This window comes from Mus musculus, chromosome 6, assembly GCF_000001635.26.
Source record: "Mus musculus strain C57BL/6J chromosome 6, GRCm38.p6 C57BL/6J".
Taxonomy (NCBI): Eukaryota; Metazoa; Chordata; class Mammalia; order Rodentia; family Muridae; genus Mus; species Mus musculus.
In genome coordinates, this window is record NC_000072.6 from 148324549 (window position 1) to 148337293 (window position 12745).

A 12745-nucleotide genomic window follows, 5' to 3' on the forward strand; every position below is an offset into this window, starting at 1 on the left:
CAAATGTATTATTTATTAAGATTTCATTTATTATGACATTGTATAAAATACATTCCTTCAAGTATCAGCCAATCACACCAGGAGGGAACTTTTACTTTTACAAAGTATCTAGACATTATCAAAATACTATATAGAGCTGGAGAGGTGGCTCAGTGGCTAGCCTGGCAGAGTAGAGTTAGGTTTTCAGCACCCAGTGGGCCAGGTCACAAACACCTGTAACTCCAGCTCCACTGGATCTGCCACCTTTTTCTGGCCACCACAGACACTTAAACACTCATGGCATACCCAAATAGAGACACATAAATGCACCTATACACACATAGCACAGCCACATAAAGACACGTAAGAGTAAATCTTTTAAATAAAGACATTGTAAAATTAAGGTTGGCATGGTCTATTAGCCCTGCTAAAGACTTAAATGTATATTACCTATTAGAAACCTTTAATTTGCAAAGTTTTCTGAGTGAGATGCATGTGATTTTGACCCAGACCCTGATTAAGAAAAGGGGCAGCAATAACAGATCCAGATGTCTTCAAATATGAGAATCTATTCACTCTTAGAGATTACCTTGAAGGCTGCCACACAGTGCAGGCTCAGTAAGGCCATCACCACTGCCAGAAGGATGGTAGCAAGGTTCCTCACATCCCATATGGTCTCCACCAGAGGGATACTTCCCACTTGCCAGTCGTAGCACAGAGTGATGGGTGCCAGCAGAAGCCATACATTGAAGGCCAGGAGGTAGGAATAGGTAAGGAACCTACAAAGAGAACAGTTTTGAAATACAACTTCTCACATTTTATAAACACTTGCTTACTACAATTATATCTGCTCAGTTGGTTGTTTCTGGTAGAGGAAGGCAGGGAAAGATGTCAAATCAGCCATTAAACTGATCTCCTAGGAACTTATCTCAAGGCTTCTAACCACCATGATGGGAGCTGACTTCAACAGAAAGCATATAAGACATAGTTCCTATAGAAGATATCTAAATTTATCACACAAGTAAATATGGAACCTGGAGGAAATGCAATGAAGGAATTCCTGACGACAGTAAATGGTAAACACACTCTTGCTTGTAGGAGACCCTGTCTCTTAGACTGTCTCATCTTGCTATTGTCCAGAACCTGTAATACATTTTAAAACATCTCATTCATTTGATAGCAGATTGATCCAGACCTAACTATTTCAGAAAGTAAAATATTTGTGGCAGAAAGATCAAATCTCTTATTCACAGTTGTTAGGGTAGAGAACATCATGGGAGGAAGGTAGTGTGTGGGTTCTCATCCTCACTTTCTGCCTAGGACAAGGCTTTAAGATGAAATAGACGGCATTCCACTCAAACATCTTCTTTGCAATTAGAGGAAAGTGAGTTTACCTAAATTCACTTAGCCTGCATAGTCATTAAGCAATATTCAATGTCCTTGAGAACTTCAGGGCTCTCAGCACAGAACAGATCCACCCAACGCTCTGCACTAGGAGGCAAACAACTGCCACAAGGCTTCTAGCTTTACAAAGCCACATCCCAAGATGATCTGTCTATCCCAACCAGCATTAAAATGCTTGCCCAATGAACTGCATGGCTAAGAAAAGAAGTTGTTCTTTTCTCTTGTCAACACCTAATAGCCCTCTCTAGACATCCCTCCTAGACTGTGTAAAAAAAGAGGGTTTAGGATCATGACTGTGTAAACCTTAAAGCCAAGAGCCAGAGCAAAAGAGATGGCTTAGCAGTCAAAATCCCCAACACACAAGCATGATGAGTGAATCTGAACTCCAGAATCCACTTTAAAAAGCTGGGCATGGTGACAGGCTCCTGTGACATCAGCTGGTGAGGAGGAAACAGGACATCACCAGAGCGAGCAAAATCTGCTTAGTGACTTCCAGGCCAGTGAGAGACCCCATCTCAATGGAGGTGGACAACATTTCTGAGGTAGAGGTCGAACTCTGGCTTGTAAACAACACGTGCATTCTTATACTCTCATAGGCACACACAAATGAACACATGCCTATATTAAACAAACAAATAAACCCAGAATTATCATTCTCCAATACCAAAGAGCCATGCTTTAACATCAATCAATGAGGAAGGCTAAGGCATCTGTCTCCAGTGCTGTAGGGTACAGGTTCTTAACTGTCAGCAAGCAGACAAAGCAAACAGATCCATACAAATCAAATGGACTCAGACTCTTCCTCCTATTGTCAACAGTTACTGAGTAAAACCTGTTTTCACCACTTTAAATGATGGACAACCTAGTTACATCTGTGATATTACATATTCAATTAAATACAAACAGGTTACACCTTGTCTTCAAGGACTATAAAATACAATAATGCAAGTTGTATAGTGTGAAAGGACAAGAAACATGAGATGAATGTTAAGAATACAGGGTCTTATCCAGAGATTGTCCCACCAGGGGATTCATCTCAGATACAGTCACCAAACTCCAACACTGTTGTGGATGCTAAGAACTGATTGCTTAAAGGAGCCTCATATAGCTGTCTCCTGAGAAGCTCTGCCAGAGCCTTACAAATACAGAGTCAGATGCTCGAAGATAACCGTTGTACTGAGTGCAGGATCCTCAATGGAGGAGTTAAGAGAAAGGACTGAAGGAGCTGATGGGGTTTGCAATCCCACAGGAAGAACAACAATATCAACCAACCAGAACCTCCAGAGCTTCCAGGAACTAAGCCACCAACCAAAGAGTACACATGGCTCCAACTGCATTTGTAGCAGAGGACGGTCTTGTCAGACATCAATGAGAGGAGGGTTCCTTGGTCCTATGAAGGCTCTATAAATGTCCCAGTGTAGGGGAATCCAGGGCAGGGAGGTGGGAGTGGGTAGGTGAGTGGAAGAACTCCCTCATAGAAGCAGGGGGAGGGGGGATGGGATAGAGGGTTGCTGAGAGGGGGGGAAACCAAGTAAGGGGCTAACACTTGAAATGTAAATAAATTTAAAATAAATAGAATAGAATAGAGGGCCATAAAGAGAAGTCCTCCCCCCACAAGAGGATTCTCAGATTGGCACAGGTGCCAGAGCAGATTTTCTGTGTTTCCTTCTGTGACAATTAATACTGAAGATCATCTTGACAGAATTTAGAACCACCTAGGAGTCATGCTTAAAGTGTGAACCACAATAAACCCCACCTTGTTTCCTTTTTAAGCTTTTCTTGTTCAGTACTTTCCTCACAGCAAGAGAAGTAGCTAACAAAAGTCCCATGGCTGGGGCTGGTGAGATGGCTCAGTGGGTGAGAGCACCCAAATCCCAGCAACCACATGGTGGCTCACAACCATCCTTAACGAGATCTGACTCCCTCTTCTGGAGTGTCTGAAGACAGCTACAGTGTACTTACATATAAGAAAGAAAGAAAGAAAGAAAGAAAGAGAGAGAGAGAGAGAGAGAGAGAGAGAGAGAGAAAGAAAGAAAGAAAGACAAAATTAAAAAAAAAAAAAGTCCCATGGCTGAGTATTAACTCAACCTGAAATCCATCTCTTCCATCACCTTCTCTCCCTCCAACTTTGCAGTGAGAAATCACCATGTCAGTGAGGAAGACTACTCTGTGCTGACTCTCAGACTCCAACATAGAAACAGGCAGGAGTGGGATTGCTTCAATGGTATTTTCCGCCACTCTTGTCTCTTGTAGCTCTTAATAAAATGCTAATGAGCAATTAGTAAACCAGGACCGACTTCTTTCTGGTCTTGGGTTTATGTGCTGCCACCTGAGAATGCATTACTGTGGGCTGCTTTCTACGCACGGGAGCAAGATGCCCCTCCCTTCAGTCCAGTGGAAAATCTCTGAGTGGCTTGACTGGTGGATGCTGAGCCACACACTTCACAAACAAGGCAGTTGTCATCACACTCTTAAAATTACTTAAAATAGTTTCTGCTGAAAATGACTTAGCGGAGGCCGAGGCAGGGAGATAGCCATGAGTCAGAGGCCAGGCTAGAGTACCTACTGAGTGGGACTCTGTCTCAAACAACAATCAAATCAGGTACACAGAGCTCACTAATTTAGTTTAATGTCATAAAGAGAGACAGAAAACGTAATATGCCTGTTAGACATACACACTATGATGAAATTGTCTTGTCCTTGGATTTGAACCAGTTCTAAAACCAACTGCTACTACAGAATATATACAAGAACCAAACAGAATATGTTCCATGACCAGGGATACAATATCCAGGATATGGGAGAAATCACTGAACCAATGAGCTAGTTTCTTAAACAAGCAAATGGTAACGGAGGACATTAAGTTAAGAATGGCCTAAGAGACATACCACAGGGCACTCTATTTAGATACTGCAATGGTTTGCAGATTGTCAATTTGACAGGATCTAAAATCACCTAAGAGACAGGCCTCCAGGCACATCTGTGAGGAATTATTTAGATTAGGTTAGCTTTTTGGTGTACTTTAGGAGATTATCCTAATGAGGTTAACTGTAGTAGGAAGACCCAACCTAACTGCAGGTGTCTGCATTTGCTGAGCCTTAGGCCTGAACTAAATAAAAAGGAGAATTTCAGCTGAGCAGTGAAGTTCAGCTCACTGCCTCTAGTTTGGTTGGCTGCCCTTAGCTCTTACTGTCATTTCTCCCCCAGCTTAACGGGCTGTCCCCAGAAGCTCTGAGCTAAAATAAGCTCTCCCTGAAGTTTGAAGTTGCTTTTGTCAGGACATTTTTTCACAGTGCTAGGAAAAGTAACCAAGAAAGAGGTTAATTCAAGGAAACCATTATTAAACTAAACAACTATTACATAATTGGAAAAATATAATATTAACGGATAATAGGGCTGGATACAGAGGCTCATCAAAATTTAAAGTATGATAACATTACATAATGCAAAATAAACTAAATATCAAAATCATGATTTAGGATTTGCTTCAAAATAACTGACCAGGCACCGAGGGGAAGAAGAGAGGAGGGGTATGAATGAACCAAGCAGCTGACGATTGTGAGTGCTGAAACCCAATGAGTGCTGGGGTCTGCATATGCCACCTTCTCTACTTCTGTGTGTATTTGTCTCTTTCATGATAAAACCTTGAATAGAGGAGAGGTGACAAAACTGCTCTAATATTTTACTTCTAGCTACATCTGGCCCATACTCACTGCTAGCTCAGGAAGAGTTTTTTGTGAAGACCATATGTTTGCTCTGCCCTGCAAGTTTCCTTTCCCTGCTTGTTTTCTAAAATGATATTTTGTTTTGTTTTGTTTTGTTTGTTTTGTTTGTTTTTTTTTCGAGACAGGGTTTCTCTGTGTAGCCCTGGCTGTCCTGGAACTCACTCTGTAGACCAGGCTGGCCTCGAACTCAGAAATCCTCCTGCCTCTGCCTCCCAGAGTGCTGGGATAAAAGGCGTGCACCACCACGCCCGGCCCCTCCCTGCTTGTTTTCTGGAACTGCAATGTTGTACCAACTAAAAGAAAATTAAGATGCATATATATTTTTTAAGTTACAATTTCAATGAAAACACAGTAAATCACAGACCAGACACAGTCATTGCTTTCTAGTTTGTATGATTCTGATCACACAGCTAGCTAGCAAACTCTTTTAGTACTTTCTAAGATATGGACAAAGCAGTGGAAAATGCTTTGCAAATATAAGCAACAAAGAAGCATTTTGGAATCACTCCAAAAGCTAATTATCTTTTAGGGAGGGCTATTTGAGCTAACTGTGATCAACAATTACAGGGTTTCTTTTTAACTCCTTGTCTATGAATTACATTCAAATTGCTAAAAAAAAAAAAATCAGAAAGCTGTACAACATTTCTGCCCTACTGGCACAGACAGGGAACAGAAATGTGGGTAACATGGAACAAGTCAAGGATTTTTTGATCATCTTTTCTTGATGGGAGATGTCCATGAAAACAAGGTCCATCTGGGAAAGCAGGAGTTCCTAGCTCCAGGAGAAACATCTGTGATTATCTTTTCAGTCTCCAAGAGGAAAACCTAAGATGGTGTTGCAGTTCCACAGTGATGGTCTTCTGTGTGTTCTCATGTGAGTCAATGCAAGGACTTTAAGGTAGGGCCTCAAATCTTAAGAAATCCTCATCTACAACAGGACATAGTGATACAAGTCTTAGTCCTAGTATCTGGAGACAGCAGCAGAGGCAGGTGGATCTTTATGAGTTCAAGGTCAGTCTGGTCTACAGAGCAAGTTCCAGGACAACGAAGGATACATAGTAAAACCGTGTGTTAACAAACAAAAACAAAAAATTCCTATCTCTAGAATAAAGGAAAATCAGCAAACAGTCCACACTAAAGTGTATCTGAAAGCAATGGGGCAGCCATTGGGATTAAGAAGCCTCATGCAAGGTCTTAGAGAAAGAACAGTGGTCACAGAATGGAGGAGAGGTACTGGAGGACTGGCAAGCATGAACACAGACTGACACACCAATGAGGCTGTACCAGTGAATGGTGGGGTTACAGGGAGGGGGAGGTGGCCAGAAGAATGAGTATCAGGACTACAGCAGTGGACAGAACCCTGACTCCTTATCCTAAAAGTATCAAGAAACCATCAACCTTCTAAATACCAGGAGCACTAGAAATACCAATTGGGCACAGCGCGGAGGACCACAATCTGAGCGCTAACTGAAGAGACACACAGAGGCAAGTTGTAAGACAAGTGGCAGACGATGAGGCCATAATGAAGACAGTCTCATTGAAGATTGAGCAAATGAATGATTGAGGAATTGCCTCCACTGAAATGATATATGAGCATATCTGTGGGGCATTTTCTTGATTACTAATTGATATAGGGAATCTCAGCCTGCTGTGGGCAGTAACATCTTTAGAAAAGTATGCCTAGGCTATATAAGAAAGTAGGCTGAGCAAGTCAGTAAGCAGCATTTCTCCATGGTATATGCTTCAAGCCTAGGCATCCTTCACTGATGAACTGTAAACTCTAAGATGAAATAAACCATTCCTCAACAAGTTGCTTTTGTTCATGGTGTTTTATCACAACAGTGGAGAAGCATATTAGAATACTACCTAAGCTGAAGGAAATCACACCTATCAGGTTTCCCTATATTAGGTTCTAAGATGAGGGTTGTAGCATAGTCAGTAGCAGTAACATATACTATAGTAAGCCAGGGCCTTGTGTCACAGCCAATAGCACCCTGGACACTTCTGTCATGTTGTTATAGATACATTTCTTTTTAGATTTCTCATGATCATACCATGGTGACTTCTTGTCTCAGTTCAGTTAAACAGGAAACAGCTGAATACATAGGAAACACATGTCTATAGAGCCACAAGGACTTTCAAAGACAACATGCAAAAAGTCACCATAGCCAATACTAAATGGAGAAAAACTGAAGAATCTCATTTGATGGGGGAGTAACCTTTATATGTTTTGAAAAAGGAAATAATTCCTCTGAGATGGCAGAAAAGATAACTGTGAAAGATCTACAAAGTTTACAAATCTAGTACAGGAAGTGGCTTGGGCTGGACCAGGCCAGCAAAACTGTACCTAGGAAGCTCTGCTTTCCACTGCAATTACTGGAGACAAGCTTACCAGGAGGGTGAAGTCAAGTGAGCTCATAAGGGCTGTGTAATAGTTTGAACTTGAAATGTTGCCCACTGTCTCACTAGTGGTTCCCAGCCACTAGTGCTGTTTTGGGAAGTTGTGGAACCATTAAGAGGTGGTTGCTAGGGGTGAGCCCTTGCGACTCACAGCTCAGCCTGGCTTCTGGCCGTTCTCTGCTCCCTAGGATAGTTAGCCACCATTTGCTCCCAGAGCTGTGGATTCAGTTACCCCACCAAGCCATCCTTTGAGAGCATGTGCCAAAATAAACCTTTCCTCCCTTAAGCTGTTTCTGTCAGGATTTCTGGTCTCAATGTCATGAAAAATAACTAATATGGGAGATCTTGAAATCTGAAACTCAAGAACAGAAAGATATTATTTAAAATGAAGAAGAATATGCCCAGGCATGTTAGTATATAAGCTTATAATCTAAATACAAGGGAAACTGAGGCAGGGGGATTGTTATGGGTTTGAGTATAGCCAGAGCTACCAAGTGAGCCCATTTAAGACTCTGAAGGGTGGAGGTGAAGGTAAGTAGCTGAAATAGTCTATTCCATCACTTTATTTGGACTGAACTAGTTGAGTTGGATTGAAAAAGCAGATGGAAATGCCTATCAAGCCTCATTGAAAATCTACTTGTACCTTGGGAGTAACTGGCAAGACCTGGAAAATACTTGGCTGAAGTCCTAATTCTGCCAAGGATTCCACCAGAGATTGTTGCCATTAGGCTAACAAGCAGAAACAAAATGCAACCTTACCCTTTTGGTGACTGGGATGGTTTAGCTAGGAAGGCCATGATCAGAGATCAAGTGTAGTATCCAGACACTAGGATCCTGAGCCAGATACTGGGGTTTGCTGGTGGCATGAGTCATGAATGAAATACTCAGCTGGAGAGTTGAAAGCATATTCTCTTTCCATGTCCCCTAAGTATTTGTTTCATCTCTCCATCTTGGCTCAAGCACTGCTAAGTTAATGGAGTAGGCTACATGTAACAGTGACGCTAAGAGTGGTTGTTTCAATTCATATACAAACAGCTTGGTTGGAAATCACAAGAACAAACAACATCACCCTAGAGCTGAAATCACTCCACAATTAAAGGACATCACCCCCAAGTTGTGAGTGTGGTGGATGTGGTAGTATGGTGAGTGTGGTGAATTTGGTGGGTTTGGTGGCTGTGGTGGTTTGAATAAGAATGGCTCCCATAGGCTCATAAATTTGAATGCTTGGTCACCACAGACTGGCACTATTAGGAGGCGTGGCCTTATTGAAGTAGATATTCTTCTGTTGGAGGAAGTGTGTCACTAGGAGTAGGCTTTGAGATTTCAGAAGCTCAAGCCAGACCCATTGGCTCACTCTCTCTTCCAGCTGCCTGCCCATCTGGATATAGAACTCTCAGCTACTCTCCAGCACCATGTCTGCCTGTATGTCATCATGCTACCCACCATGATAACAATAAAACTAAATCTCTGAACCTGTAAGTCAGTCCTAATCAAATGCTTTCCTTTATAAGAGTTGCTGTGGTGTCGCCTCATAGCAATAGTAACCCTACGTAAGACAGAGGGCTACCAGAGACAAGATCTGCTGTCCTGTTTCCTTTTAAAGATAAAAAGTAACTGCTGAAGAAGCTATGGACCGGAAGAACCCTTCATCCATGAACTGCCACATCTAAAAATACCCAGACAAAGAGCCTGGAGACTGAATGTTACTGACAGAGAGCTAAAAAGGATAGGCACCATTACCAGGGAGCTGAATTTGAGATGTCAAGCTTAAGACTGAACAACATTTTGAAAGGGTAGGATACTAACAACATCACAAAGTTTTTATACTACTTAAGAGCTAAACCAACGTAAGAGATTTAGGAAATGGTATTCAAGATCATGAACACAGGGCTGGAGAGATGGCTCAGTGGTTAAGAGCATTGACTACTCTTCCAGAGGTTCTAAATTCAATTCCCAGCAACCACATGGTGGCTTACAACCATCTGTAATGAGATCTAATGCCCTCTGAAAATAGCTATAGTGTACTCATATTGATAAAATAAATAAATCTTTTTTAAAAAATCATAAACACAAACAGGTGTCAAAGTAATAAAAGCAATTTTGATAGAATATTTATTATAAAAATATGTCAGATTAGGAAGATACTGGTTTTGAATGCTAAGAAAAAGGTCTGCACGAGAAAAGAGAAGCAGAGCAGGCTGTGTGGTCTAAGGGAAGGCTGACTTTCACCAACCTGACCCTCGGTATCAAAAGATAAAATACATAGATATTTAACAATGAAAATAGAAAAATCTCGCAAAATGTAAGAAAACCATACAGGCAAAACAAGTAATGAAGTATATTCATTAAAACATGTACACTACATTGACAGGGCAAAGACTGATGCCTGACATAAGATTGGGGGTCAAAATTCTGCAACCTCTAGGAAATACCAATAAGCTCAACTATAAATCATCCACTCATCAAGTTCAGTTTTAATCTTTGTTGTTAGCTGATGGTGGTGGCATCTGTCTCTCATCCTAGCATTCAGGAGGCTGAGGCAGAGGATCTCAAGTTCAAGGTCAACCAGTGTCACATAGTGAGACCCTATTTGAAAATAAAAGATTTGTCATGTTTTATATTATATTGTGAAAATATATATATATCAAAATAGTAAAGGTTACTTCCATAAAATTAATATTAAAATGATATAACATTATAAGATATTCATAGCATATTTGACTATGAAAATAATTAAACATGGTATCTTAATGTTTAAAACACCACAGAGAATATAATCTGAAGTTATTTAAATTGATAACTGTGATCATATCTTAAAGCAGTGCACCACAGCAGACTCAGTGTGCCCGGAGCATTCATCAATATCACCTCCTAATTCAACATCTTCTAGAACTTCTGAGAATGTAAAAGGCACAGTTAGCACTATCTTTGCAAATACCATTCCTTTCTATTTGTTGTTCTGAGCCTTCCTTGGTTTTAGGTTATGTTGTCTAACCAATCTCTGCACACATCTCTGTGCTGTGCTCTGTAATGCTTATTTTAAAAGCCACTCAATCCAGGCGGTGGTGGTACACGCTTTTAATCCCAGCACTTGGAAGGCAGAGGCAGGCGGATTTCTGAGCTTGAGGCCAGCCTGGTCTACAGAGTGAGTTCCAGGATAGCCAGGGCTTTACAGCCCTGTCTTGAAACCCTGTCTTGAAAAACAAACAAACAAACAAACAAACAAACAAGCCACTTAAAGGATATGTATATTATAGACAATAAGCATCTAATAAAATAGTTGTCAAATAAATAGATATATACCAGTGAGAACCAAAGCCACAATTCTGCCCAGTTAGAATTGGTTGAAAAGAATTTCAAATATATGAAACAGAGTTTCCCTTTCTATCCTCATGCTGACTAACTTATGATCACTATCTCCTCGAAATGAAAAGCTGGCCTGTGGTTTAATAATACTGAACAGGTGCCAGTATGTATGAACTCATTTGCAACGAGACCTGTTATGTTGTACAAATGATTTATGGCAATAAAAATATCCAATAAAACTAAGTACCAAATAAAGTTTACAGAATGTACATGCACTGACCTTGTAAGGATGTATGGCGAGAATGAAGCTGGATTGTCTTGCTCTGAGAAGAGGGGCATAGTTCCTCCCATTATCCACAGGCGGAAATACAAAATGACAGTCACCTTGGAGGAATGAGAAGACCTGATGAAATGTCTACCAACACCTCTTCCATCTTTGTTCAAGCATTCTGATCATCTATGAAGAAGTAGACTCAACTGCCCCCTCCCCTTACAGATGATGGATGACCCTGACTGTATATCACAACATAGGAAATCATCCAGCTGAGCTTCCAAGCTGAACAAGCAGCAGGTGCTCTATCTATGCCTCTGGGCACCAGGACTGGATGTTCTGTGCAGCAGTAGATAACTAATACAGCCAGGTCATTTTGAAAACTCTTCAAAAGGACTCTAAACTCTGTGTTGTTCACACTATGCCACTGGGTTCCCATATGTGCCTCCATATATACCTCTGCTCAATAGTAACATTTACCACCTGCAAACCTTCCTTACAAGATTATATTGACAGTGAGTTTATTAAATAATCTAGAGCATATCCCTGAGTTGAAACACTCATGAAATGAAAACACCCTTTACTAGTGACATTTGAGATACATATTATATACTTACATAACTGATGACCAAAATGGCCCGCTTTAAAAACGGTCTCAAGGTAAGAAGGAAATTTCTGTTGGTGCTCCCAGTCAGACACCTGAAAGAGGAAGGGAAAAATGAGGCTATTAAGAGCAACCATCTACAGCACAATGTTCCCCTCTGTGAAAATACTGAGCTCTGAGAAAACACCAAGAACCTGACTTTGGAGCCAGGGCATGTGGGTTTCAACATGGCATTCTGCCACTTACAAGAAGTGAAACTGCAAAAGCACCTTGTATTTGCCTGATGTAACTGTCATCTCTGTCTGTTAAGCTAGGCCTAGCCTCAGAAGCTTCCAGCCTCCATACAATCTAATCCAGGTCTAGAATGTTTCCAGCCTCTGAGACTTACTGCTGAATAAGCTCACCCTTTCTAGTTCTTTCTGAACTCTGGCTGGCTGGTTCAACTTAGCCATTCTGGCTCAACACCTCTCCAAGATGACTAATCCAATCTGGCTTCTCTTTAGCCTCTGACTTTTAGCTCTGCTTGGCTTCAATCTCTGGCCATCTGTTCCAATTGTCTGGTTCCTTCTTACTCTCTGGCCTGTTTAAGCTTGTTCTCTGCAACCTCTCTGTAAAACTCTCCTGGTAAAACTACCTCCTTCTTTCTCTCTGTACTCTTCTCTCTTCTCTCTCTCTCTCTCTCTCTCTCTCTCTCTCTCTCTCTCAACTCTGAGTTTTCCATAGCAATCCAATTTTCTTTTCTTCCCCTTTTTTTTTTAACATTTATTTATTTTATGTATGTGAATATACTGTAGCTGTATTTAGACACACCAGAAGAGGGCATCAGATCCCATTAGAGATGGTTATGAGTCACCATGTGGTTGCTGGGAATTGAACTCATGACCTCTGGAAGAACAGTCAGTGCTCTTAACTGCTCAGCCATCTCTCCAGCCCTACTGCTCTCTCTTAAGTAGCTTCCCTTTCCTCTCTCTTCTCATGAGAGTTAGGCATATCCTACTCTGTCGAATCTTTCTGTGATTTGGCACTTTGTTTGCCACTCAATCAGACATCACTTTC

The 12745-nt window shown here is 41.2% G+C and overlaps 1 protein-coding gene across 7 annotated transcripts in view; it reads right to left on the bottom strand.

Annotated features, from left to right (window-relative positions):
- Positions 1-12745, bottom strand: part of Tmtc1 (transmembrane and tetratricopeptide repeat containing 1) — a 212341-nt gene that overhangs the window by 92119 nt on the left and 107477 nt on the right. For all 7 annotated transcript variants that reach the window (XR_001785149.2, NM_001347518.1, NM_198967.5 and 4 more), the window contains 3 exons: positions 11703-11784; positions 11095-11198; positions 569-758 (listed from right to left, as the gene is read on the bottom strand). Coding sequence is in view for 6 of the 7 variants with exons in the window: in NM_001347518.1 (NP_001334447.1) it covers positions 569-758; positions 11095-11198; positions 11703-11784 (376 nt within the window). In the remaining variant the exon portion in view is untranslated. The remainder of the gene's footprint in view (positions 1-568; positions 759-11094; positions 11199-11702; positions 11785-12745) is intronic.